At 40.3% G+C, this 26,664-nt stretch overlaps 1 protein-coding gene and 1 pseudogene across 3 annotated transcripts in view; both read right to left on the minus strand.

Moving 5' to 3' along the window:
- Nucleotides 1-26,664, minus strand: part of FRAS1 (Fraser extracellular matrix complex subunit 1) — a 464,791-nt gene that overhangs the window by 83,804 nt on the left and 354,323 nt on the right. For 2 of the 3 annotated variants that reach the window (XM_032239834.1, XM_032239832.1), the window contains exons 39-47: nucleotides 21,366-21,514; nucleotides 21,020-21,182; nucleotides 19,152-19,287; nucleotides 14,819-15,009; nucleotides 13,652-13,805; nucleotides 12,203-12,466; nucleotides 10,161-10,349; nucleotides 7,980-8,099; nucleotides 7,518-7,697 (exon numbers count right to left, since the gene is read on the minus strand). In XM_032239834.1, the coding sequence (XP_032095725.1) occupies nucleotides 7,518-7,697; nucleotides 7,980-8,099; nucleotides 10,161-10,349; nucleotides 12,203-12,466; nucleotides 13,652-13,805; nucleotides 14,819-15,009; nucleotides 19,152-19,287; nucleotides 21,020-21,182; nucleotides 21,366-21,514 (1,546 nt within the window). The remainder of the gene's footprint in view (nucleotides 1-7,517; nucleotides 7,698-7,979; nucleotides 8,100-10,160; nucleotides 10,350-12,202; nucleotides 12,467-13,651; nucleotides 13,806-14,818; nucleotides 15,010-19,151; nucleotides 19,288-21,019; nucleotides 21,183-21,365; nucleotides 21,515-26,664) is intronic. The other variant, XM_032239833.1, reaches the window with a different exon arrangement.
- LOC116524514 lies at nucleotides 7,006-7,507 on the minus strand (annotated as a pseudogene).

The following is a 26,664-nucleotide window of genomic DNA, read 5'->3' on the forward strand; positions in this document are numbered from 1 at the left end:
GCAAAAATCACAAGCATTCCTATATACCAATAGCAGACTTAAAGAGAGCCAAATCAAGAACGAACTGCCATTCACAATCACCACAAAGAGAATAAAATACCTAGGAATACAACTAACAAGGAACGTAAAGGACCTCTTCAAGGAGAACTACAAGCCACTGCTCAACGAAATAAGAGAGGACACAAACAGATGGAGAAACATTCCATGTTCATGGTTAGGAAGAATCAATATCGTGAAAATGGCCATACTGCCCAAAGTAATTTACAGATTCAACGCTATCCCCGTCAAGCTACCAATGACCTTCTTCACAGAACTGGAAAAAACCACCTTAAACTTCATATGGAACCAAAAGGGAGCCTGCATAGCCAAGTCAATTCTAAGCAAAAAGAACAAAGTGGGAGGCATCACACTATCAGACTTCAAACTATACTACAAGGCTACAGTAATCAAAACAGCATGGTACTGGTACCAAAACAGAGGTATAGACCAGTGGAACAGAACAGAGGCCTCAGAGGCAACACAACATATCGGCATCATTATTTTTAAACACATGCCACTCACTCAGGTGATTGCAATGTGTAACATTAGCCTGTGTAACATTCTAATCACTCAGGTGATTGTAATGTCCAAACAAAGCTGAGAATCCCTGATGTAACAGAAAAATAAAAGAACAATCAGAAAACCTGCTTTGGTTTCTTTCTTTGTGTCTTCAATGCTTTCTTTCTGCTCTATATTAGTTACATAGGCTAGTGCAACACACTGCCTTATTTCATTGTATTTTTTTGTCATCTCTTGTAGCTGGAACAATCATAGCCCCCACCGAGGTAGCAGATAAAATGATGGATGACAACAAGATCAAGTATTTGATCTTATTTGATCTGTGCATTGGTGGAGTGTTGGTTATGTCTGAAGATTCTGCAGGTTTAAAAAAATTATTTCAGATTCAGGGATACGTGTGCAGGTTTGTTATAGGGTATATTATGTGATGCTGAAGCTTGGGCTTCTGTTGATCCTGTCACCCACACAGTGAACACAGTGTCCAATGGTAAGTTTTTCAGCCTTTCCCCCACTCCCTCCCTCCCCAGTGTCTAAGGTGCCTATCTTTGTGTCCAGGTATACCCAATGTTAAGTTCTCACTTACAAATGAGAACATACGACATTTGCTTTTCTGTTTCGAATTTTGCAATATTTTTAATAAGAGAAATTGTGTGAGTTCTGTCATCCATCAAGACAGAACTATTTATATCTGGTGAATAAAAATTATGCTTCATATGACTGTTACTAAACTGGTAACTGCTAAGAGGTGGCACTTAAAGCGCAGTCATGACTAGGTTGCCTAAAGGGGGCTCCATACTGCGAGTTCTCCATACATGAGGATGGGATACAGGCTAACCTTCACAAAGACAGAAAACTAGTGAGGAATGAGGATTATGAATGGGCTGAGGCTGCACACACAACTGAAGAGGTTTAACTATCAACAGCTCACACACCCCAGGAGGCAGCCTGGACTGTACGGGGGTCTGATTTATGGAGGTGGCTGAGTCAAAGCCCAAGACATTACATGGAAGTCCTCACTTTGACCTCTCTCTAACTGTGCATTTCCTAAGGACAATATTATCTAACTAAGCCACACAGGCTCTCATGATGCTATCCTTCCCTTTTGAAATCTGGTTGAGATGATATTATGGCTCCTGGACAAAATGTCCACTTCCCTTAGAACTTTCAGAAGTGAACTTAAAAGGCCAATTGAGGTAGGGAAGAGAAGAGATGCTTGTTTGAAAGGTGGTTTACCTTTTTTGGAGCTTTAATTTAGCTCCTTCAAGAGATGAGAACTTGGCAGTGAGTACAAAGCAGAAAGTGGAAAATTTGTGGGCGACACCTTGATAAGTTAACTCTTAGCAAGAAAAGGTTCCCTGCAGAGTTTTGTAATAGCCAAAGGATTTAAGGATTTAAGACGTCTAGACTCATCCTTGAGGATACTCACTTTCATGGGTACGTCGGTGATTAGTAAATAGCTGATGAAAGGACTTTCAATTTGATGAGGGTAAAGCTCTTCATCTGCCTGATTTTAAGATTTAAGAGCAAGATAGAAACCTGAGAATGGTTAAAACAACAACAACAACACAGGGGTTGGTTCCATATTCCCAGAAGGGTGGGGAAATACTCCTTGTAGCCTCTGATCCATAGAGGCTGCATGAAGCTGAGCACTGTACACAATGCTTTTCTTCAAGCAGCATCTCTTACAGAATCAAGAAGCTTTGGGGGCTGGCAGGTGAGGAGACCAACCTCGGGCACCCCTTGGTGCTGTCCTCCTATTGTGCAGGGGTCCTTCTCTGTTTGCCTTTGCTAAATACTAACTTCATTTGAAAAGTTTATTTTGGGCTTGGGTTCAGCTTCCAGTGGACTCCACAGTAGGAGGAAAGCAAATGTGGCTGTCTTACTCATGGATGCAAGAAGGAGCCCCCTGGTTGCCCATCAGCAAAGGGCCTTTTAATGGATATCTCAATGCTTTTAGGAATTCTGACAGATCAGAGAGGATCTTTTCTTCATCTGCCCAAGCAGTCATTATGCCACTTCAGGCTTTGAGGAAGGTGTGTTGTAACTGGTGAGGGGAATCCAGCATGAGGTAGCCCTCCTTGAAGTATTGCAGAAGCAGCAACTGCCTAAGTCCTGAATGAAGCACATGGGGTACGATGGGAATAAGTAAGGTGTTGCAAGTTGTGTTGTGCTGAGTCTCCTGGAGTTATGCTGACTTCAATATGCTCTACTGGGAACAAAGCTAAAACTAAGAACAAGGATTCAGACTTTGGATTAGATACCATAGCCTATTATTTCTAATTAATCTACTACTGGCCTTTTAGACAGAACAGTTATGTGGTTCAGGGCTTATCCCATTCATTGCAGGACATTTCTTAATAGCATCCGTATCTCTACCCTCTAAATGCTTGTTTAGCCACCATTACCCTTCATCCCCATCTGAAGCAGTGCGACAACTTGTACCCTAGGAGTGACAACCAAATGCCCTACCCCTTGAGAACCAGCGCTGTCCCGGAAATTGCTGTATTCCAGTATTACTCCTCTCCTGCTTGCAAAAGATATGACTCCTATTAGTTAAATAATTAGATGACCAGTTAGATTCTACATTTTCCAGCCATCTCACAGCTTTGTGTACATACACTCTTGCCACTGGAAGGTGATCAAAAGTGATATGCGTTCTTTGAGGCCTGGCACGGTGGCTCATGTCTGTAAACATAGCACTTTGGGAGGCCAAGGTGGGCAGATCACTTAAGGTCAGGAGTTCAAGACCAGCCTGGCCAACATGGCAAAACCTTGTCTCTAATAAAAATATAAAAATTAGCTAGGTTTGGTGGTGTGCACTGATAACCGCAGCTACTTGGGAGGCTGAGGCACAAGAATCATTTGAACCTGGGAGGTGGGGGTTGCAATAAGCCGAGATCGCACCACTGCACTCCAGTGAAAAAAAAATGTGTCATGTGTTCCTCCCTGCTGGTTGGGGAATGACCACAACTGCGGCATTCACCTTGAGCCAGAGGTAGAAGCCTCATGCTGAAGATCACTGAGCCACCTCACACCCTGGAACCACCTGCCTTTGGATTACTCTGAAAGGAAATGAATGTCTTGTTGAAGTCATTATATTTTGGAGTCTCCTTGGTCCAGCAGCCTAGCTTCTATCCTAGTTAATATAACTCCTTACTCTAATATCCCAAGAAAAACAGGGTCTTTGGGGTCTACTGATAGATAGAAAGAAACCCTGATATGAGTGTGTGGCCTGCTCGATCTTGAAAAGACAGCACATACAGGGACTGGACTCTCTTCAGTGACAGAAGGCTCGGGTCTGTCTTCTGCACACTTCACATAGGCAGATGGCTCCCTACATCTCCTATGGTGAAGAAGAGATTTCCCCACCTTTTCTTTTTACAGAGGACGATCAATTATAATCAGGTGACCACGCAAGACAGCATGAAAGTAAGTCTATTATCGAGTTAACCATCAGGAGGGTGTCTGTAGCACCTGTGATTAATAATTCCAGGAGGACTCTGGTCCCCAAATAAATACTTTGGTGCCTGGTACTACAGACACTGGCCTAGAAGTTGCTCTGCTCTTCTTGGAAAGAACTGAAACTCCCCACCAACCCCAACTTCTGGTAAACCCATCCTCACCCACTGAGACAAGTAGGGAGGTGCTGCTGCTTTTCACTAAGCTGTAGCCATCTGCCTTCAGGGAGGCCAGTAAGTAATCAACATATACTTCCTCCAAAGGGGGGCTTTTGACATGTAAAAACAATCAAACCCATGAACATTTTTTCATGCGGGGGAGGTAGGGAAGGAGACAATCCTGGCTAACTGCAACAGAAGGGGCTCAGTGTGGGGTTAGTGGTGAGGAGGGCAAAGAAAACTTGTTCTATTAGCCATGGGGAGGACCCCCAGTGTAAAGAGAAGAGGGCTGCAGCCTTGTATCTGCTCTACTAAAGAGCTACTGAAAACAGGCAGATTCAGAAAAACTAGTAGGAACTGGGAAAGATGTGAATTAGGAAGTCAAGCCCATCAGAAAAGGGCACGTGAAAGAACCGTCCCAGGTAGACAGCATTCCTCCATTTTGGAGGGCGCTGTTTGGAGGAGTGGGAAGCATGATCACCTACTGGCCTCTCCTGAGCCAGAGCTGGCTTGGTCTCAGAAACCAGATTTTAAGCCCAGGAAAGGCTGAGAGCTGTGAAAACAGAAAAAGGAAATTTGGAGCCCGCACCCTCCCCAAGAGGACTCTTAACACAGCTGGGGTCAGGGAAGAGCTGGGGCTGCTACTGACCAGCAGGGAGGCAACTGCAGTGCCTTGCAGGAAGCTCGGAGCTTTTGAAGGCTCTGCACGGTGTGGATGCCCTCGTCACCTAACACAACAGCCAAGTCTGCTCTTTCATCTTAGGAGAGATACAATCAGCAACCTGACAGAATTCTGGTAGAGGCAATTAGCTCGTGAATTCATTACCTAATATCTCAGCAGCCAAGGTCTTGTGGGTGCTGCTCTGCATAGTTCCCCCAGGAACTTATAGACAAAAAGGTATGTGACCTGCTCTAATTCCCACTAGGGATTTTAGCCAATCTGTCCATCCCTGTGTACGCCCTCTTGCCAGACATGTACAACATGCCCTCCTCCACCATCACTGTGGACCCAGATGCAGTCTTCCTCCCTCACTTCCTCCATCTGATCACCCTCCACATTTTAAAGCTCATCTCTCCCAGCTCTCCCCTTCATTCACTCTGCTGCAGCCACCCTGGTTTCCTTGCTGCATCGTGATTTGCCTGATGGAACTCACCCCAGGGTGTTGACATTTGCTGATCCCTCTGTCTGGAATATCCTTTTTTATTTTTAAATGCCTCAGCCTGGCCAGCTCCCTCACCTTCTTCAGATGTCTATTCAACTGTCATTTATTACAGAGGACTTCTCTCACCCGCTTGCTCCCCGTGTTCCCCTGGGAATAGCCTTACTTCTCCTGGACACTCATCACCCTCTGACACAGCATATATGTGCTTGCTTGCTTGCTTGTTGTAAGAATCCTCGAATTAGAAAGTGAGTACAATCAGGGCAGGAACCTCCTGTGTTTTTCTATTTCCCTGGTTGAATTAATGAAGACTCTATAACCTAAAATCTGAAAAGAATCCATGAAGATCTAAATCTCCAACATGCTGTCACTGCCGCTATGTTCTGAGAAATAAAGATAATTCTACCATTAGATTGTCTTTTTTTTTTTTTTTTTTTTTGAGACAGGGTCTTGCTCTGTCACCAAGCCGTAGGGCAGTGGTGCAATCACAGATCACTGCAGCCTCAAATCCTAGGCTCAAGCAATTCTCCTGTCTCAGCCTCCCAGGTAGCTATGACTACAAATGTGTATCACCATATCCAGTCTTTAAAAAAAAAAAGGAAAAAAGAATGATGTCTCACTATGTTGCCCAGGCTGGTCTCAAACTCCTGGGCTCAAGCAAGATCCTCCCACCTGAGCCTCCCTAAGTGCTGGGATTAGGATTACAGGTATGAGTCACTGTGCCTGGATCTAGATTCTTATTCAGCAAATATCTCTTGTCACTTACATCCATTCAGCTGCCAACTTGTATAGGTTCTTCCCTGAAATGCCCTCCTTTCTTCCTTCCTCATTCAACCAACAAATGTCTACTGAATACTTCCTAGGTATAGGAATTCACTCTCACATTATTTTCACCTTACTATTCTCATGGCTGCTACTCTAGGTGAAACCCCACTACCTTCTACCTGGCCAAATGTGAAAACTTTCTAACCCCTGCCACTGCCTCCTTTTTCTTTCCTTCAGTTCATCCTGTTAGACACTACCTGTTGAATTTCACTTTTCCTCCTTGCTCAAAATTCCACAGTGACTCACTGTTGGAATAGCCATTACTTATCCCAGCTTTGAAGATCCTCCATAAACTCTCAATCTACCCATGAGCCCTCATCTCCTACTATTTTTAGAATATGTGCTTCAGTTAAATTGGCCTATTTATTGTTTTTTCAATGTGCCTCCCATGCTATTCCCATCTCTGGAAAGAATACAAATTCTGTATCCCCAACCTCTGTTTTCCAAGGGCACTCTTAAATGCCATCTCTGTGCACTTTCTCACCCAATGTAGCCTCTCCCACTTTTAAACTCCTACAACACCATGTTTATACCTTTCTTAAAACACCTGCCATATTTTCTCCTGAGTTATGGTTATGTGCAGAGGTTCCTTATCTTACCCAACAGAGAACTCTGGAGGGCAAGGATTATATCTCATTCATCTTCATTTCCTGAGCAGCAGCTAAACCAGAATCTTGCTCAGTACACATGCTCACTCACTATTCATTGGATTGAATTTTTAAGCCATGCAGAGTGCCTTGCACAATGCCATGTGCTCAAGGGAGTATAGATGAAAAGCTGGATGCAGTGTTTGCCCTAAAGGAATTTACAATCTAGTTATGGAGTAAAGATTGCATACAGAAATTTTTTTTTTAATGTTTATTTTATGTACAAAGAACTATCATGATTTTCCATGGTAGATGTCTTGGATAATACTTTGAGGATCATTTAGTCCAACTTAATGAAACCTACATCCTTCGTGTACTGACGGAAACACTGGCGGCACATATTAAGACCATATTTCAGGATCAAACCGTGCCTGTTTGAACAGACTCAACAAGAGTGATAACCCTGGCTGAATTTTCGCGGGTGGCTCCAGTACAGCTGCTGGTGACCCATCTTGCTCTCCAAAAGGCAACGAGGTAAAAGCCAGAAAATTTTTACTGTAATTTTTAATTTACCTTCAGTGAGTAATCATTAAGCACCTACTGTGTGCTAAGTACAATACAAGCCAGTGTATAATGGTCAAAATTAGTGAGGCAGAAAATAAATACAAATTAAGGCAGGTACTAGGTATGCATAATACATGATATGGCTGCCCTCAACACTTACTAAGGCCCAAGTTTTGGTTCAATGAATCAAGCCATGATAGACTTACCCGGTGATGTTGCATGTTCCAGGTGGCCCAGCTGTGGCTGTTTGGTGATTCTGTAGATCAATTCTGCAGGTCCACTGTCCTGGTCAGTGGCAGACAGCTGCAGGGTGGTGATTTTCTTCACTGAGTTTTCATCCAAGACCAGTCCTTTATTGGTGATGATGACTGGTGGGGATTTGTCTTCTGAAAATATCAGAAATAGAGTTTTGAAATGGGATCTTCTCAGGCTCCTTTGTTAAACTCTAGGCTGGGTGCCAAGAAGTAAGATCCGAGTCATCTCTAGGCCTGTGTGTTAGAGAGCACACCAAGGAGCAGGGCTTTGTGCAGTAGAGGTGGTATGATTTTCCATTTCTATACCAGCTAGGTAAAGGGAAGGACTCAAGCCTCAAGGTGAACAAAGTGTAAACTATATAACCTCAGAACTGCTAAAGTAGTTATATATTAGAAAACCAAATGTCCCTTTACCTAGAACGCTGATGGAAAATGACTGGTCAGTCAATCTGTTGCCTTCTCCATCAACCACATCAAATTTAAAAGCAAAGATTCCACCAGGTTCTCCTGTTCCATGACTATATTCTACGTGGCCTATAAAAAGGTAAAAAAAAAAAAAAAAAAAGTCAAGATTTGCTATTAGTGCTTCCTGCCTTTATTTCTGAAGCAAGAGGTGGGAATTCAATTGGTATTCACACCGAAGAATCAATTCACACCTTCCTTGCTTTGTCATTGCTTTTGACATTTTAATCTAATGTTTTCATTTCTTCCTTTTCCTCTCCCACCATCTACTTTCTCATAACCAAAGACCTTCTCATAACAAAATCACCCTAAATGACATTTCTCATGGTTAAGGCTGAGCCTTTTTGAAAGATCAGCTCATCCTCTAAGGATATCTCATAAAAACTAGATCCACAAAACTGCCCATGTGTCAATGTGCACTGACCACACCCACATCACCTAGAGTGACCCTATTATATGACCATATCACGGGGGCAAAAAGACACAGAGCTGTACCTCACATTCTCCCAGAACTCTTCACTTTTCAAAAATTGCTCAATTCATAGAGCAACATGGGCTATAGCCAACCAACAAATAAACTCCATATAGAACTCAAAAGAATCTAAAGGGAGAAGTACAATGAAAATGTATTACATTTTTGTTAACCTACAGCATCATTTAAAAGCATCTATCAATTTTGTTGTATAAATATAACCAAATCTCTGGGAAGAGGGGGCTGGTCTTATTGATGGATTGATTGACTGATTTGACACAGAGTCTCATTCTGTTGCCAGGCTGGAGTGCAGTGGCACCATCTTGGCTCACTGTAACCTCTGCCTCCAGGGGTCAAGCGATTCTCCTGTCTCAGCCTCCCAAGTAGGTGGGATCACAGGCACGTATCACCACACCCAGCTAATTTTTGTATTTTTAGTAGAGATGGGGTTTCGCCATGTTGGCAAGGATGGCCTCGATCTCCTGACCTTGTGATCTGCCTGCCTTGGCCTCCCAAAGTGCTGGGATTACAAGCATGAGCCACCGTGTTCAGCCTGGTCTTATCTTTTAAAAGTAGACACTGACACATGGAATAATTAAGGGATTACTCTCCTTTTGCCTCTTCCACTGGCCTTCACTAAAGCACAGCCAGGTCCAATGAGGAGTCAGCTGTTGTTAATTTTGGGTGTCAGTGTGTGAGCAGGACCCTTGTTTATAATCTGCAGGGGTATATTTCCACTTCTAAACAAAATTGCACATCATCACATGACTTTGGATTACTTCTTCCCCAATATATAACTATTTTTTTCCTTTTAGTGTCCCTGAAAGCACTGTACAGTAACTACGTAGCATTTAACATTTACGCCTTTACATTACATCAGCATTTCCTGCAGGAGGGATGAGCCATGTAATTTCCCCCAGGCAGCTCCGATTTATGCCCTTTCATTTTGCTTAGCTCATTAACTTGTGCTCTTTGGGGAGCTGAAAAGAGATATAAATTGCTCACCTAAGGAAGGCATAATTTTCACCTTAATCCATCCCAACTCACTTATTTTTTCCTTCTCTATCATATACACTTTTTAGCATCACAGCAAGTCAGAATGACTTTTTCTCTCCATAATAGCTGCAAATGCCATCAAGGCTAAGTCAAAGCATGAATACATTTTACCCAAGGAAGATAGGGCTTTTTTTTTTTTTTTTTTGAGATGGAGTCTCACTCTGTTGCCCAGGCTGGAGTGCAGTGGCGCCATCTCGGCTCGCTAAACCCTCCGCATTCAAGCAATTTTCCTGCCTCAGCCTCCTGAGTAGCTGGGATTACAGGTGTGTGCCACCACACCCAGTTAATTTTTGTGTTTTTGTAGAGACGGGGTTTCACCATGCTGATCAGGCTGGTCTTGAACTCCTGACCTCAGGTGATTCATCTGTCTCAGCCTCCCAAAGTGTTGGGATTACAAGCGTGAGCCACAGTGCCTGGCCTAGGTCTTTTTAAAAAAACAAAACAAAACAAAAAATAAACGAGGAAACAAGGAAGAGAACAAATGAAGCTATTCAAAACAAAGAGTGCATAGTTTTTTGCCATAGGCTACCAGACATTTAACTCCCATTTTACTACTGTAGGTGCAGTCTATGGAAGCCTGATTAGGCAGAAGAGAACTTGCTGACCTTGGCTAATGTCTGCCTGGGTGAAACTTTGGATAGGGCCTTTCATAGAAATTTGCTCCAGGTTGCCATGCTTCACCATCTGCAGGCGCCCGGCACCAGGATCTTCCTTTATGATGTACATAACCTGATGGTCATCTGAATCAATATCTGTCACTTTCAAGTGCTGTTCTGTGATGTGTGCTACAGACCCTTGGGAGAGAATGAAAGAGAGTATGTTATTCCCCAACATTTCCTTTGAATGGGATATCAAATGATTTTAGGTGACTGGAGAACAAATTATCACATGTATATTGGGTCTAGGTACCAGGCATTTGCCCTTCTCAGTTTGCAGCTGAATAAATTATAATTTCCCTAGTGAAAGAGTACCAGTCTTTTGATTTGCTAATTATCCCTTGAGTTTACAACTAAGCACTTTTTTCCTACTGGTTCATTTTCATTCTATGCTCCTCTTACTCAGTGACCTACCAGTTAGTACCTAGATCTATAGAATAACTCCCAGTTCTGTGATGCAAATAACTCCTAGATCTATGATGAAATCTGCTTGGGTTTAGTTTATTTACTGTCTTGAGGATCACCAAATCAGAAAAAAATAGTTTTACTCAAACATATCTTGTTGCCATCTCAGACCAAGTAGTGAAAATCAGCATCCCTCAGAACAGAGGATGTGCGGAGTGTCAGTAGCAAGGAGAGCTGAGCCTCTGGGCCCTGGGCACTGCACAGGTGTTGGGGATGAAGATAAGGCACTAATGGCAAACTCCTCAGGATCTTGCCACTTGCTTTATTCCCCAGCCACTTTATCATGTTAAAAATAGTAAATTCTGGTAAAGTAGAGCCTAGTCATTCATGCGTAATACATCCTGGTGTTTGGAGTGACAATCTACCACGGGCTGTGAACATTCCTGCACGTTCTTAGTGGGTAATACCAAGAACACAAAGGCCCTGACTGTGCTTTACCCAGGCCATCTCTCAGGGAGCAACCTTAAGGGATGGGGTAATGTCTTCCTCTCAGACAAAAATAAGACTTGTGTTCTGTTGCTATAATATGGAGAATTTCCTAAGCTCAGTATTTCCTTCCGTAATGCATCCTACTGAATGTCAAAGTGTCTATCTTGGCCCCCTACTTCACCCTTATGGGACTGGGATGGCAGAGGGAACTGGTGCAAACCTGCAGATGCCCATGCTGCCTACTGTGCTATGAGTAACAAGAGTGCCGTGTCTCTGATGGGGGAATTTTGTATCTTCTACCAGCATCCATGAAAGAGTAACAGGTTAGTTTATTAGCTTATAAATAGGATAAAGTCAAATCTTAGATTTGATACCTAAGACCTTTGAGAACTACCAAGTTTTCCAATATTAATATACCATATATTTTTCACTGCAAAATACACATGAAACTAAGAACAGACAACGGAACCCTAGTAAGATGCAGGCACTCTGGGCAAAAGGTCCACTTCTTAATTAAGTAACTTCCTACTGCAAACTGTTCTAGACTAACACTTGTCATAGGTCCTCCAATGTTGCTTAAACATGAAAAAAATTGTGAATGTTAAACCCTAGAATATCGTATCTGATAATTCTCAATTATGTGCATAATCATTGATGCATGATGGGTTCCCAGCTGCCCTCCATGCATTTTTTTAAATAAGCATCTTAAAAATTCTGCTGTATTTCTTTTGTTATTTGTTTCCATAGGATTTGTTGAATGGGAGTAATGTTAAAGGAAACCTGTGCCTATGAGTAGTTGAATAAATTAAGATTTTTGAGGGCCCTGGAAATACTATAAACTCTTCTCAACCTTTTCCCAAATTCACATACAAAATTCCTCGGCATCTGGTCCAAAGAATTTTAGAGGTTCACATTTGTCACTAACAATTCTTAGTATCCCTAAAACAACAGTTTCCCAAAACTCCAATCTTCCTAAGTACAGAACAGCTACTTTAAGATCCACCCACATCACTAACATGGAAGAAAGAACTACATGCTGGACAAAGCAAAAATGAAGATATAAAAACCATAGCCACTCTCCTTGATTTTTGTGGTACCTGCTGAGAGCCGTAGGCCTTGGTTTACAGCCAAGTGGGGTGTGTCACTTGTAGGCAGTTCTATGTAGATCTCCATCCTCCCTGTGTCCATGTGGAGGCCATCAGTGAGGGAGAACTGGAACTCATCCACCGCCATGCCAGGGACACCAGGCATGTACCCAACCAGCCCAGCTAGGATGTCCTGGTATGTGAAGGAAGAGCCCTGGGCTAAAACCATTCCATTCTTCAGAGGCTCTGAAGCAGTTTGCTTCCGGAGTAGATGACCTGAGGAAGGAGGTAAAGAAAAGCAAAACATGGTAGAATGAATATATATATATATATATGTATATATACACACATATATATATATATAATAAAAACATTGTCTACTTTTGCCAAGTAGTATGAGTCTGAGTAAAATGTCAAGTGCCTCAGAGGCTCTTGGTGCCAACAGCTTAGCATGTTACATAGAAGCACAGGGTGCTGCCCTGTGGCCTCATCTACAAATAAAGAGACAAAGTCCCACTTATCCTAGTTAAAAAGTCTCTTAAGGAGACACAGATGGATGCAGTAACATAGTGACTTACAAATTACATCTCTGTCCACGAATTATTATCTAAATCTTATTTTTTCCTTCTGCAAAGTGAAAATAGCACTCTCTTCACTCGCTGTCTTTCTCTTAGGGCATCAAGAGTGAGAGATAGGAACATGCTTTAAATTCCTTTTCAATTAAAGGAGAAAATAAGCATCTTTTAGATAGAAGCATATATTTCTGTTTTCAAGGGTCATGTACTACAACAGGACAGTCAAAGTTCTTCTTTCAAGAAAGTGAAAGTGAATGGAAACAAGGTAAAATATAATGCCCAACAGTCTTCTATTAACCCTTCAGCTACAGCAACAATTTAATCTTTAAAAGACCAATGGGCAATATGATGAATTGAGACACACCACTTGCATTCCAGAACTTTAGCCAATAACTGGGGAGATGGCTCTTAAAAAAAGAAGTAGGTAGAAGATCTCAACAGTGGTTTTCCCATCTGGTTTAAATGAGGAAAAGTGCTTTCTTTGCAAAAGAAACAAGTTCATAAGGACGTCTAATATGCATTTACAAGGGTGCATGAAATAGCTCAGGATTATCAAACACTGATGTCTACCCTGAGAAGAGGATAGAGGAACTCTGAGAAGAGAATAGGCAAACTCTGAAACCTTTTTCGCTTAAAGTTACATAGAAAAAAAAAAACAAAAAACAGCTGAAATTAAACTTCAGAGACACTAATTAACTGGGATTGAGACTTCTTAAACAACCAATGTCTACCGTGACTCCAAAAAATATTAGCCAGCTCTGAATTTGATTATACTTTGATGCAAAGAAACACCATATACAGGAAAAGAAAAGAAATACATGTGTTTTTTCTAATAGCCCATCGGGCATCTCAATTAAGAAGCTTTTCATAGCAGTTTGTGCCCTACCGTGGTCAGGCTTTTTTGTCAATATAAAAATGAGCTCATTATCTGGGGTGTCCAGGTCTTGCAGGCTCAAAGAAGAATTGCTTATCACCACTCCCAAGCTCAGCTGCACTCTGAGGGGCTGCAAGGTCATCCTGGGAGGCTCATCGTTCTTCCTCTGATTAAAGCATAAACTATTAGATCTCACACAGATATTTAAGAAGAAAGAAAATGCACATTATTCAGAGACAGTATCATTGCTACAGAAACTTTCACTATTAAAATAGCATTTAATGTGTCACCGCCTTTACTTCTCAACCAAAATGATTAGTTTGAAAATACAGCAAGTCAAAGAAATAAAATGTCCCCTTCAAAAGAAGCTGATGGACATTTCATAAAAGTATTCTCAGATATCTTCCATAAGTACAATGACCATATTTTCTAGACCAGAAATATAGACATGTGATTTGACAAGCACAAGTATTAATATATTTTGGAGATAAAAGACCATACTAATTGAACTCAGAGCTGTCTTGGAAAATGCTAAGCATATCACAGTACTTGTAGAAGGACACCGTATTTGAAAGTGTGGGTTTCTAAAGCTGTCTCCCTGTCCTGGCGCCAACCCCTTTCCACCATTGATCCTTCAGAGTGCCAAGGGTTCTTTATATTTTATTTTCCCAAGGCAGTGGGTATTTCATTCTGAGGTTTATCTTCCCCCTTCCCCATCTCTGTCTTGGTACAGCAACCCTGTGTGGTTGCTCAAATGAGAATAAATACAATATCAAGGAACATATTTCTCTGATGTTACAATTAAATAAATGCAGTAAAATAAGAAAAGGCAAATATGCCTATAGAACCAAACACAATTTCAGAGAAAAATAGACATATATAACTTTTCATTTAAATATCTAACTGGCAAGGCACCTCTGTCTGACCCTTACAAACTGTTTTTCACGCCCAACAAATAAACTTTATCCTGAAATGGGAATTCATATTTCTAACTCAAGCCTTCCCCAAATGCCAAGCTTAATTCTACAAATTTCCTGAAGGCTATATTTCTTAAATGACCTTCAATTTTGGAGGTCAAATCCAATCTTCTTTGTTTTTGAGTCCCTATAAAGAAAGCTGTTTAATGGTGTGAAATATTGTGGTCAAGGGCTCAACCTTTCCAGCTTCCAAAGTCTTTACCTCAATGGTGATATTGATGCTGTGAATTTCTGAACGACTGGTTCCATCACTCACATAAAAACTAAAAATATCATGGGTTGGCTCAATGCTTTCATGAACACTCTGAAAGTAGTAAATGTAGTTTTCCAGGACGTCTTGAATAGGGAATGATGCCTCTAGGTCACTGGTAGTTTCAGGGCCAAAGCGATCACCTGCATCAACATCAAGAGAGCATTTTTACCTTGATCTATCAATTCCTGCTTACTAGGCTGAACTAGAAAACAAGGTATCATTTTCAGCAAAAAATGAAAATGTGTTTGAGGATAAAGGTGGGAGAGTGGGATAAACACAAGATCAGGAATTGGAAGGTCTGAGTCAGCTCCCAGTTTCCTCACTGATTATTTCTCATCTATAAATGGATATACCTGCCCTGCCATTTCCACAAGGAATCAAATGAGATAATATGCAACCCCTCCCCCCCACACACTTATAATAATGTATATAACACAGAACCATTGGTTGTTTTATTAGGAGTCTCTGATCATAACATGTTACAGGGCAAGTGACAATACAGAAGCAGAGATTTTACCTTAAGCTCCAGCCAGTTTCAAAACCATTCTATCTGGCATATCCTGCATGAGGAACCCTCTTTCACTACATAAGAAAATGTTAACTGTATATCTTTTTATCTAAGAAACATCTGCAGCATGTTTCCATTGGACCTCCCAGTTTCTTAAGGGAACCTCTGCATGGGTCAGAGCCCAGCCCCTGGGTTAGTGCACCAGGGCTACTGTGAAGCTCTGGAACCGTTCAGAGCTCAGGTACCATTCAGATACTATGACGTTCAGGTAGGATTCAGGCACTGAGGTGCTTGTGTACCACCATTCAGGTACTGAGATGCCCAGTTACCATTCAGAGCTCCACAGAAAATGCTGGCTCACGTTACTCCTCTCATCCCAGCCCCAAACACTGCAAAAGGCCCAGGGGAAGAGTAAGCAATATCTAAAGGATAGATGTCTTGTCTTTTATTTGATTTTAGTTTGAGTCTAATTGATTCATTTGAAATTGTCACTATAATGTTAATCTAGAGAGAGGTGAAAAAGAAAACCCCTATGTCTTCAAACATTCCCTGGATATACATCAACACAGAATAGTGCAGCTAGAGATCTGAAGGCAAGAGGCTTTCCTCTTCCCTTCTCCATGACCCTTTGCAAAAATCAGATCATAAATTAAAAGGCTATTTACTTCCTGAATTCTAGACAGTGTCACATTTATTAGAATTCATTTGAAAGAAGACCTCTACACAATATTTTTTTTAATGATATAAATTTTCTTAAATTTTACCCCTCAGCTTTTATTCCTCTAGGCACTAGAGGCTGAGTGAGGTCCAAGTGGCCAGTGACCCAATAATCAATAGGACATATAGTTCAGGGTTTCCAGAAGGAACGGCTAATATTCCTTCCAATTTTTAATTTTTCCTTCCATTTATCACTTTAAACAGGGGAGTGGTGTCTTTATTTGTGTCAAAAATAGCCTAAGTAGTGACTGGGCACAGTGGTTCATGTCTGTAACCCCAACACTTTGGAGGCCAAGGCAGGAGGATTGCTTGAGCCCAGGACTTCAAAACCAGACCAGGCAACATAGCAAGACCCTGTTTCTACAAAAATACTCCCCCAAAATTTGCCGGGCCTGATGGTGCATGCCTCTAGTCCCAGGTACTTAGGAGGCTGAGGTAGGAGAATTACTCGAGGCTGGGAGGTTGAGGCTACACAGTGAGTCGTGATCATGCCACTGCACTCCAGCCTGGGTGACAGAGCGAGACCCTGTCTCAAAAAAACAAAAAGCCTAAGTAAAGTAAATGATGCCTATAAATATACACAAGTATAATAATGTCTTATTTTAAATCATTGAAGAACAAACTGTTCAACAAGTGAATCTGTCACTGAACTTTTAAGCTCCAATCCTTTCCATTTAAAAAACTGTAACTTCCATTTCTAACATAAATCTTTCTTATTAATGTGCTACCTGATTTCTTAAACAGAACATATGATGTGCAAATTAAATAGGTGTTGAAGCACGCAGGCGCTCATTGTGAACATCCATTACCGCATAGCACTGGAACACAGCAATACCCAGAGGGAATCCAGGTAGGTCCTGTCTTGTTTTGTGCCAGTCCTGAATGAATTCAGACTCCATGCCATTAGATTTCATATCTAACAAAATAATTATTCTCTTTCTTTTCTTGGTGAAATGTAAAAGCTGCTTCTTTCAACAGTTTTTAAAAAGATGTTTTTCTGATCAGCTAGGTTCTAAATTTAGGTAGCTAGTTTCTTTTCTTTTTTGAGGCAGGGTCTCCCTCTGCCACCCAGGCTGGAGTGTAGTGGCGTGATCATAGCTCACCACAGCCTCAAATTCCTGGGCTCAACTGATCATTCTGCCTCAGCACCCCGAGTAGCTGAGACTAAAGGCATGAGCCACCATGTCAAGCTAATTTTTAAATTTTTATTCTTTTTTAGTAGAGATGAGGTCTTGCTGTGTTGCCCAGATTGGTCTCAAATACCTGGGCTCAAGCAGTCCTCCCACCTCGGTATCCCAAAGTGCTGAAATGACAGGCTTGAGCCACTGTGACCAGCGGCTAGTTTCCTATACATAAGACAGACTCAGCTCTAAACAGAGGCAGAGGAGCCTCTCCCATGGGGCAAGGGATGGGGTCTTTAGTTAATATACCTTGTGGCAATTATTTTGCCCTCTTAATTGCTTATTTGTTCCTTTCACATTTATATCAATATTATTGTAGAGCAGCAGTTCTCTAAGTGTGGTTCTTGGGCCAGCAGCAATGGCAATACCTGTGAGCTAGTGAGAAATGAAAATTCACAGGCCCACACCAACCTCCTAAAACAGAAACTCAGGTTGCCTCCCCAGGAAACTGTTTCACAGCAGATTCAACCCTCGAGGTGATTCTATTGCACCTTAAAGTTTGAGAACCACTATTTAGAGAGGTTGAAGCTTGCCAGAAATTTGACTTGCACCTCCGTGCATTTCAGGTAGATATAAAACCGTGTTCAGAAGGCTTAATAAGAAACCACATGGCGAGAAGGTGTGGTTGGGGTAGATATCCTTTCATTGTTTCTCACCTTTGCCTATGTGCTTCCTTCTGCAGGAAATGCCACTTTCCCTCTGTCCAGCACTATTCCCACTAGGCTTTCCGGTTCCAACTCAAATGCCACTTCCTCAGACTTTTTTACTTCCAGGAAAAAGCCATTGCTTCGTCCTACTTACTCTCTCAGCGCTTTGTTCCTTTCCCTGTCCCAGCATTTTTCATTTATTGTAATTTATCAGTCTTCCTATCTGTCTCTCACTCGAGGCACATGAGTCTGTGTCTTATCTTTACATCCACTGAATCTAGCACAAACATTTGTTGAAATAAACCTAATTCTGCAATAAACAGATCTGAGGCACACATTGAAAGGCAAGGGGGGAAAAAGACCCAAGACTTGTATAAGAAAACACAACCACTGCTAAATGAGTTTCTGGTAACCAGGCTCAAATCCCAGGCCCCATGCTGGCCCCAGACACCTGCAGTCAGTGGCTTCTCCATGGGAGCTGCTAGCTGCATGCCAATTAGAGCCCAGCGCTGGCTCTCAGGCAGCTTTGTGCGGGGAAAGCAGCACAGCAACCTGCCGGGAGCTGTCTCAACTGCCAGTCACAGCAGGTCTCAGAGGACCTGTGGACAGTACATGCCTTCTTGCCTCTCCATCTCTGTGATAACCACCAGAGGGCCCAGGGCAGATGGTGGAGGGGAGGGCTGTGGAAGAGGGTGTCACAGATAGACAAGCTTGCATTTCAATTCATGTTATGTCTGTAGAAGGAGCTGAGACAGAAGCTATGGTTCAGCTAAACTGCAGCTGCCTCACAATAAAAGCACAGGAATTTTTATCTCCTGGACACTCAGTTCTGAGTGTAATCCACAAGCCCTTCTGCTCCATTGCTGGCATTCCAAATCCCCTTCCTCTGCTCTATTTTTTCCATAGCATTTATTCACCTTCTAACATCTTATACAATCTTCTCATTTATTAGGTTTTATTTGTCTCCCCCACCCCACCAGGATTGAAGGCACTGTGAAGGGAGGGGTTTGTCTGTTTTGTTTATTGGTATATCCCTAGTGCTTAAGTAAGTGCCCAGCACACAACAAATGCTCAGTAAATTTTTGTTGAATTAATGAAACTTTCCTTCCATTTCTTCGAAATGGTTCTACTCTGTAGTTCTCCATCTCCATGTTTCGTTCGAACCAAGGTCCTCCTCCCTCTAACCTCCCTTCTCTCAAGGTCCTGAACAGTTCTACAGGAAGCGGTACCTGTTCCTGTGTTCTCGATGCAGCCATATTTGGGCAGAGCACTTAGTTTAATGACGGCATCTCCCTGGAAGTTGTCATCATCATCAGTAGCAAAGAAATGGTGAAATGAGAGTGGGGCTCTCCCTCCCTCGTCAACCTAAGGAAGAAAAGAACATAGATAGTCCTTGGTAATTTCACATAAACACAGTTAAAAAAGAGCTGGATTGCAAAGTACTGCTCGGGTGACCTTCCAGCACTAGTTCCACTTCTTTGAGGAGGCAGACCCTCTACAGACGAGATGAGGAATGTGTATGCTGCTGAAGCCAGGCAATCTTTCAGTGCCTCTCAATGCTACACTCAGACATGATGACTTCTGTATCTCCCTTCAAAGCTGTACTTCATTCAGTGATGGACCTGGTTATAAAGCAGCTCTGGCCCATTCTAATCACCCGCCTCACTTCAGCTGCTTGCCAGAATGGCCACCTTCCTTCCGCATCAACATTCAAAAGCCCACAGCTAGAGAATGATCAATCCAGTTCTGCAGAGAAACTGTGAGGGTGACTGTGTCCTATAGGCATTCTCATCCAGAATAAAAGTCCCATTTATTCTCTTATATTATATATTTATAGGTGTGTAGCAAGAAAGGTTCACCATATCTGAAAGCTAGTGCTTATCTTAATGTCAAGGAAGAAAATAAATCACTATAAGTAAAAGCAGTTGCTCAAACTAAATTTTTCCTTTAGGGCTCTATTTTGTATGCTAACCCTGCAACCTGAGCCTGGTGTTTTTCACTAGCCTGCTGGAGATGGTCAAGCCATTTCTCCTGAACAACTCTTAGCTAACTGCAGGAAGATTACAAAGGGGAAGGTCACTCTGACTTTGGGAATGCGGACAGTCCAAATGGCTTCCCCAAGGTGTAAAAATGGAAAAATGGGAGGAATATCAGAACCACTTAGAAATAACTCAGTTTTATGAATTTTCAGTTGCTCAACAAAACCAGAAAAACTCCTGAGCTTCTGGCATAATGGTATGTCCGTAGAGCAGGGAGGAAAGTGAATTAACTTTTGTGGACTCCTTACCATGAACTGGGTACTGTGCTAGGGGGTTTCCATACAATTTTATTAATCATTAGAGAAATTCTTTATGTAGTAGAAAATGATAATATTTTAAAGACAGGAGCCAGGTATGGGACTACAGGTCCATAGTCTCACTTACTAGGGAGGCTGAAATGGGAGGATTGCTTGAGCCCAAGAGTTCAAGCTCAGCCTGAGCAACATAGTGACACTTCCTCTCTTAAAAATATATATATATAAAATTAAAAAGACAAGGAAACAAAATGTAAAATAAATAAAAATTTAAAAAGACAAGAAACTGAGGCAAAGAAAGATTAAGTGTATGGTACAAGGTCACTCAGCTGATAAGTGACAGAACTGGCATTTGAATTCATGTCTGGGTACTGAATGATCAGAATGCATTTGTATTGCTCTGCCCAGAAAGGAACTCTCAATATTGTTCACAGTGCTAAGCACCGACTTGATTTAAGGAGTGATTCAGGGGCATTGTCCATACTGCCAAAATTAGATTATAAACTCCTCAAATATATATTCTTTTTCCATTTTTATTTCCAATACTAACAACAGCTAGCATGGTGGCTGGCACATAAATATTTGTTGACTAAAAAATGTAGATATAATGATTTGATGTTTTGCATATTTATTTTCAAACTTAATAAAACCTCATGATTGAAAACCATGTATATTTTGATGCCGCTGCCTGGATATTTTCGGGGAAATACTTGGCAGCAATTTAGGCAGAAATCCTGCATTGATATTTCTACGGATTCCAGCTCTCTATAGTACTTACTGTTTACTGATGTAAGAATTGTTTACCGTGATAAGGTCAGCAAAAGCAATGACTGGAGGTGGATCTTCAGCAGGAGTGATCGTGATGGTAAACATCTGATTGTCCAGATGGTTGTGGTCCATGTCAGAGACAGAGAAATAGAAGCTATCAGTAACCAGATGACCATCCGTTTCAAACACAGCCGAGTATCTATAAAAAGCCAAAAAGAATCAAACAAATAAGGCACAATGACAAGCCAGGTAAGATGGCTACATCTTTGTTTAAAAATGGGGCCAAAGCAATATATTCTTTCAACAGAGCTACAACCAGTTGCTGAAATATTTTCATACAATTTTTAAAGAATCTGTCAAACAATACAAAGTGATTATGTACCTGATTTTCTTGTTGTTGATGTCTTCCATTGTGAAATTGGAAACTTCTGAGAGTTCTTCCACCTCAGATCCTGAGATTCTTAAAAGAGTACCATATGTGGGCAGATAATTTAACCGAATCCAGATCTCTGGGTCGGGGGAAGAATCATCCTAATCAGGTAAATATAAGGCAGGACATGAATGCACATTTGCAGGAATAAACACTTCCAGTAGCTAAAGATCTACGGGTGTTTCTCTCTCTGCTACATGGAAAAGTCTCTTTCCATTTGTCATAAAGCAACATTACTTCAAACTACAACAAAAAATCCTAGTGTTCATTCTCCCCCAAATTCTTCTTTGATAACATCTTTTTCTAAGAGTAGCTCAAGGTAAGAGAAGGGACATGCACTTTAGGTATGTGGCATAAAACAATGAGATGCCTTATTGTTATCAATACCATAAAAGCCATACAAGATTTTGTTTTTATTATAAGCATTTTGTAAAAAATAAAACTTGATCAGCTATAAGTCATCATTCTGTAAACACAGATGTAGGATTTTTCTCTAGTTTCTAAGGATGGTTTGCTTTTAAGAAACAGGCACATTTTCTTTATAATATATAATACAATGTTAAAATTCCATAAAACAGAAAAAAAGTAATTTAGCTTAGCCAATGGCTCGCTTTAAGTAATATTCAATATGATAAAATTTTGGATTAACTAAAGAATGGCTGAAGTCTTATGGATTTCATTTTATCTGCACTGAATCTATGAATGTTCACTTCCCGAGATGCCTAATCTTAACAAAGACCATTTCTCTTTCCTTCTACATTGTTTGTTGAGAAATAAAAAGAACTTTCTCTGTTCCAACATGGACAATAACAATGTCTTAATGAACAATTTTCTCTTTCTTCAGGGATGTTTTTGGAAATATCTGGGAGGCAGGCAACATCTTCTTATAAAGTTTCCCTGAGTCATTCATTTTTAGAGCTGTTGATTGTGAAAATGGGGGCACTCTACGCTTTACCACAGCAACAATGAAAATTAATGTTGCATGGTCACTTGTACTTTCAAAAGCAAATTTTCATGCTATGTTGTACAGTTAGTTGAGGTATGGGATCAGGAATGTGAACACAGATGCCAAGAGGGTGGGAGTCAACAGGTTTCAGTCTGTTCTCATTTCTGTCCCCAGGGACCTTTTAAAGTTAGCAGTTCAGAGTCTCAATTCAAGATCAGTGAATTTTCCAGATTTCCTCATATCACTTGACACTAGCAAGAAAGGAATCTCTAATTCATTGAAGCTGCAAGACTTCTCAGAAAGTTTTCCCTAAATTTATGTTCTTTTAAAGTTTCTCCACATGGGTTATCAAATACAGTATGTAGGCTCCAAAAGACTGCTTCCTAATATTACTGCGCATTCCCCCTGAGAGAGATTTTTAAAAAGAGAGCTGAGAGTTTTAAGGTATTGTCTTCTGAATTGCTGATAAACTACAGGGACAGAGCTCCTGGTTCCTAGTTAGAATAGATAACTTCTAAATTTCACACAAATTTGACCAAAACACTGCTTATTTCATGGCAGGCATATCTTACTATATATTTCAAATATCACATGATGGCTAATTTGAAAAAATGAGAAATCAGCTAGATTCTTTTCCTGAAAGTACTGTCATGATTTAAAGAAATCACTATTTTAAGATATCCTAGGTATTGGGGATATAAAAATGCTTAAGGATATAGGCCTTGTTCTTATGCAACTTTTCTGCTCAAAGACCTTCTTATACCCTTTGTATAATTCATTATTTTTCTTTTTTTATTTTTTACATCAATGAACCCATCATTCGACACAAGGACTAAAGCTTTGAGAATAACTAACATTTATGTATGAGGTCCTTCTTCCTGTCTCTGGGCATCCTATCACCCTGAATCGTGTTTCTTACTTTCTTGAATTTTTAAAAATAGCTTGATATATTACTACAGAATATATATTTTCAGTTTTTTTAACTTAGAAATATGAAGTTGACTTTACTCTTTTGCAATTTATTTATTTGTTTACTTAATATTAGACTGCTAAGTTCCATCCATATTGTTGGACGTTGCTATAATTCATCTGTTTTGAGGTTTGCTAATATTCTGTCAAGTTAGTAGACCATAAGTTATCCATTATCTTGTGGTGGGCATTTGGTTTGTTTCAATATTTTCACTGTTACAAACAGTAGTGCTATGAACATTCTTGCACCAGTTCTTTGCTGTGTATGTGAAAGCTTCTCTTGGGTAGTAATCTAGGAATAGAGTGGTTAAGGTATATGAATATTTATCTTCAAATGGCAATGCCAAATTCTTTCCCAAAAGTTTACACTCCCACCAGCAAAGTAAAGAACATCCAGTGGATCCACTGCCTTCCCCACACTTGATATAAAATGGTATATGATTTTAATATGCTTTCCCTGATCATTAATGAAGATGAATGTCTCTTCATATGTTTATTGATCATCCAGGTTCCTCTTCTGTGGAATTCCTATTCATGTCTTATGCTTATTTTTCTATTTGATTATCTTTTTCTTCTTGATCTGCAGGAATGTTTTATTTCTTTTGTTATTCTTCGTTATATATTTTGCAAATACCTTTTCCCATTTGTAACTGGCCTGTTTGCTGCCTTTATGGTGTGTTTTGATGAACATAAATTTCCTTTTTAATATAGTCAAATTTACCAATCTTTTATAGTTAGAACTTTTTGTTTCTGGCTTAAGAAATTTTGCCCTTCCTCAGTAGCATAAAAAATAATCACTTATATCCTACAAAGATTTGTACAATTTTACTTAAGGCGTTCCAGTTTTTGATCTGTCTGGAGTTAATATCTGCATAGGGTGTGAGGCAGTGTACAAATTCATTTTTTGACATACATATAATCATTTTGTGCAGATCCATGTTTTAAAGAGTGTCTCCTATTTCTACTGCTCTGGCTTGCTATCTCTGGTTTTTGGGGATTTTTTTTTTTTTTTTTTTTTTTTTTATTGAAACAGAGTCTCACTCTGTTGCCCAGGCTGGAGTGCAGTGGTGTGATCTAGTGATCTTGGCTTACTGCAACCTCCACCTTTTGGGTTCAAGTGAGTCTCATGCCCCAGCATCCTGAATACTGGGATTACAGTTGCATACTACCACCCTGGGCTAATTTTTGTATTTTTAGTAGAGATAGGGTTTCACCATGTTGGCCAGGCTGATCTCAAACTCCTAACTTCAAATGAGCTACACGCCTCAGCATCTCAAAATGCTGGGATTACAGGCATGAGCCACTGTGCCATCTCTGTTTTATATTAGAGTTCCACGTGCGAGTCTGTTTTTGGATTCTCTAATATATTCCTCTGCTACACTATTTTAAATGAGCTGTCTATTTAATACATGTTGGTATCTGGTAAGGTAAGTCCCCTTGCTCTCCTACTATTCTTTGTCAGAAAGTTTATTGTTTGTTTTTGTTTGTTTCTGAGACGGGGATTTACTCTGTCATCCACCCTGGAGCGAATGCAGAGTGTAGTGGTACCATCAAGGCTCAAAGCAGCCTCAACCTCCCAGGCTCATCCTCCCACCTCAGCCCCCAAGTAGCTGGGAGTACAGGCATGAGCTACCATGCCTGGATAATTTTTGTATTTTTGTATAGGCAGGGTCTTGCCATGTTGTACAGTCTGGTAATCTTTCTTACATATTTTAGAATTGACTTATTAAGATCCAAAAAATGTTCATTAGGCTTTTGATTGGGACTGAATTGAATTGAAAGATCATTTGGCAAGGGAACTGATGCCTTTTCAATATTAAATGTTATTACTCATGAATATGACATGTCTCTTCATTTATTTAATACTTTTAAAATGTCTGTCAAGTAAGTGTTATAATTTTCCATGTAGAAATACTGACTGGTTTTTGTTAGGATTATACCAAGAGACATCTTTTTTTCTTAGTGCTATTACGGTAAGATCTTTTTAGTTACATTTACTGGCTTTCTTTTTTCTTTGCTTATGTATAGAAATGCTATTGCTGTCTGTTGATTTTATATTTGGCCCATTGATAAATTCCCCTTTTTTCTAATACTTTTTGTCAAGAGATTCTTTTCTACATAGTCATAGCATCAATTTCCCTAGAAGTCACATATCTTTTGTTACATTTACTCTTATGTATGTAATATGTAATGTTATTATACACAGAATCATATTTTGAATAATTTTTTTGGCTGGTGCATAGAAATGCTATTACCTTTTTAAGATTAATTCTATCCTCCCCACATTACATATGAGAAAACTGAGGCCTAGAGAGTTTAAATAACTTGCTAAGGGTCACAATGCTAGTAAGTGGTGGGCTTGGATTAAAATCCAACCAATTGCAACTCCAGAACCCATACTGTTCTTTTCCTACTTGTTTACTTGCAATGCATAGCAAACTGTGTATATAAAACCACCGCTAAGAAGTAAATCACACAAAATCCAACTTTTTCCTTTTTGTCTCCTCCAATGTTGTATCACTCTCTTCCAGTTAATAACACTTAAACTAAGAACAGATCCATCTGTTCCTAAGCCTTTATACTCTGCCCCATTTGTGATGAGGATTTTGGATGGCTTTCCAGTCCTTCTAGGTGTTCACTGAAAGCCTTCTAACTCTGCATATCTGGAAAAGTTTTTCCATGAATCTGAGTACAAAATTCTTCTACAATCCTCAGAGAAAGTTAGTGTATAACCTACCTAAGTCTTTAAAATGTACGCTATGCTTTCAGCAGGCTAGAATAGTTCTTTTGGAGTTTTTCTGCTCTGGTGGGTCAATTCACATTCAATCAATTTCTGAAAATACACGTTCAGTTGCCAATGGGCTTGCATTTTGATATGCAGCTTATAATATGCAGTTAATGGGCAGGAACTGCTCCTGGAGCGCTATTTTGGACTGTGAAACATTTTTCAAGCCTTGGTGATCTAGTGATTAAATATGAATTCATACATTTTTATGAATTCACAAATTTTATAAGATTCAAAAGACCATAACTCATGGTAAAAATCACCTGTCAATTAAAAACAAAAAACAAAATCAAAGCTGTTCTGAAATTATAGTAGACCTGTGAGAAGAATTAGGGTGGAATGCAGTTTCCTATAATTGAAGAAAGGACAGTTTGAGGGAAAAATCTGTGTAAAAGCAATTGTTCCCAGACCAGTGCTTTATCTTACATGCTGCTATTCAGGACTAGATTTTATACTGAGAGTCTTCAGCCCAGAAAAGGGTTACTTAAAAGTATATGGCATTAAAAAAAATAAAAGTCTAGGCCATTAGTTGGAACTTTAAGATTAGTAAA

This window comes from Sapajus apella, unplaced genomic scaffold, assembly GCF_009761245.1.
Source record: "Sapajus apella isolate SASKATOON/1434 unplaced genomic scaffold, GSC_monkey_1.0 scaffold45, whole genome shotgun sequence".
NCBI lineage: Eukaryota > Metazoa > Chordata > Mammalia > Primates > Cebidae > Sapajus > Sapajus apella.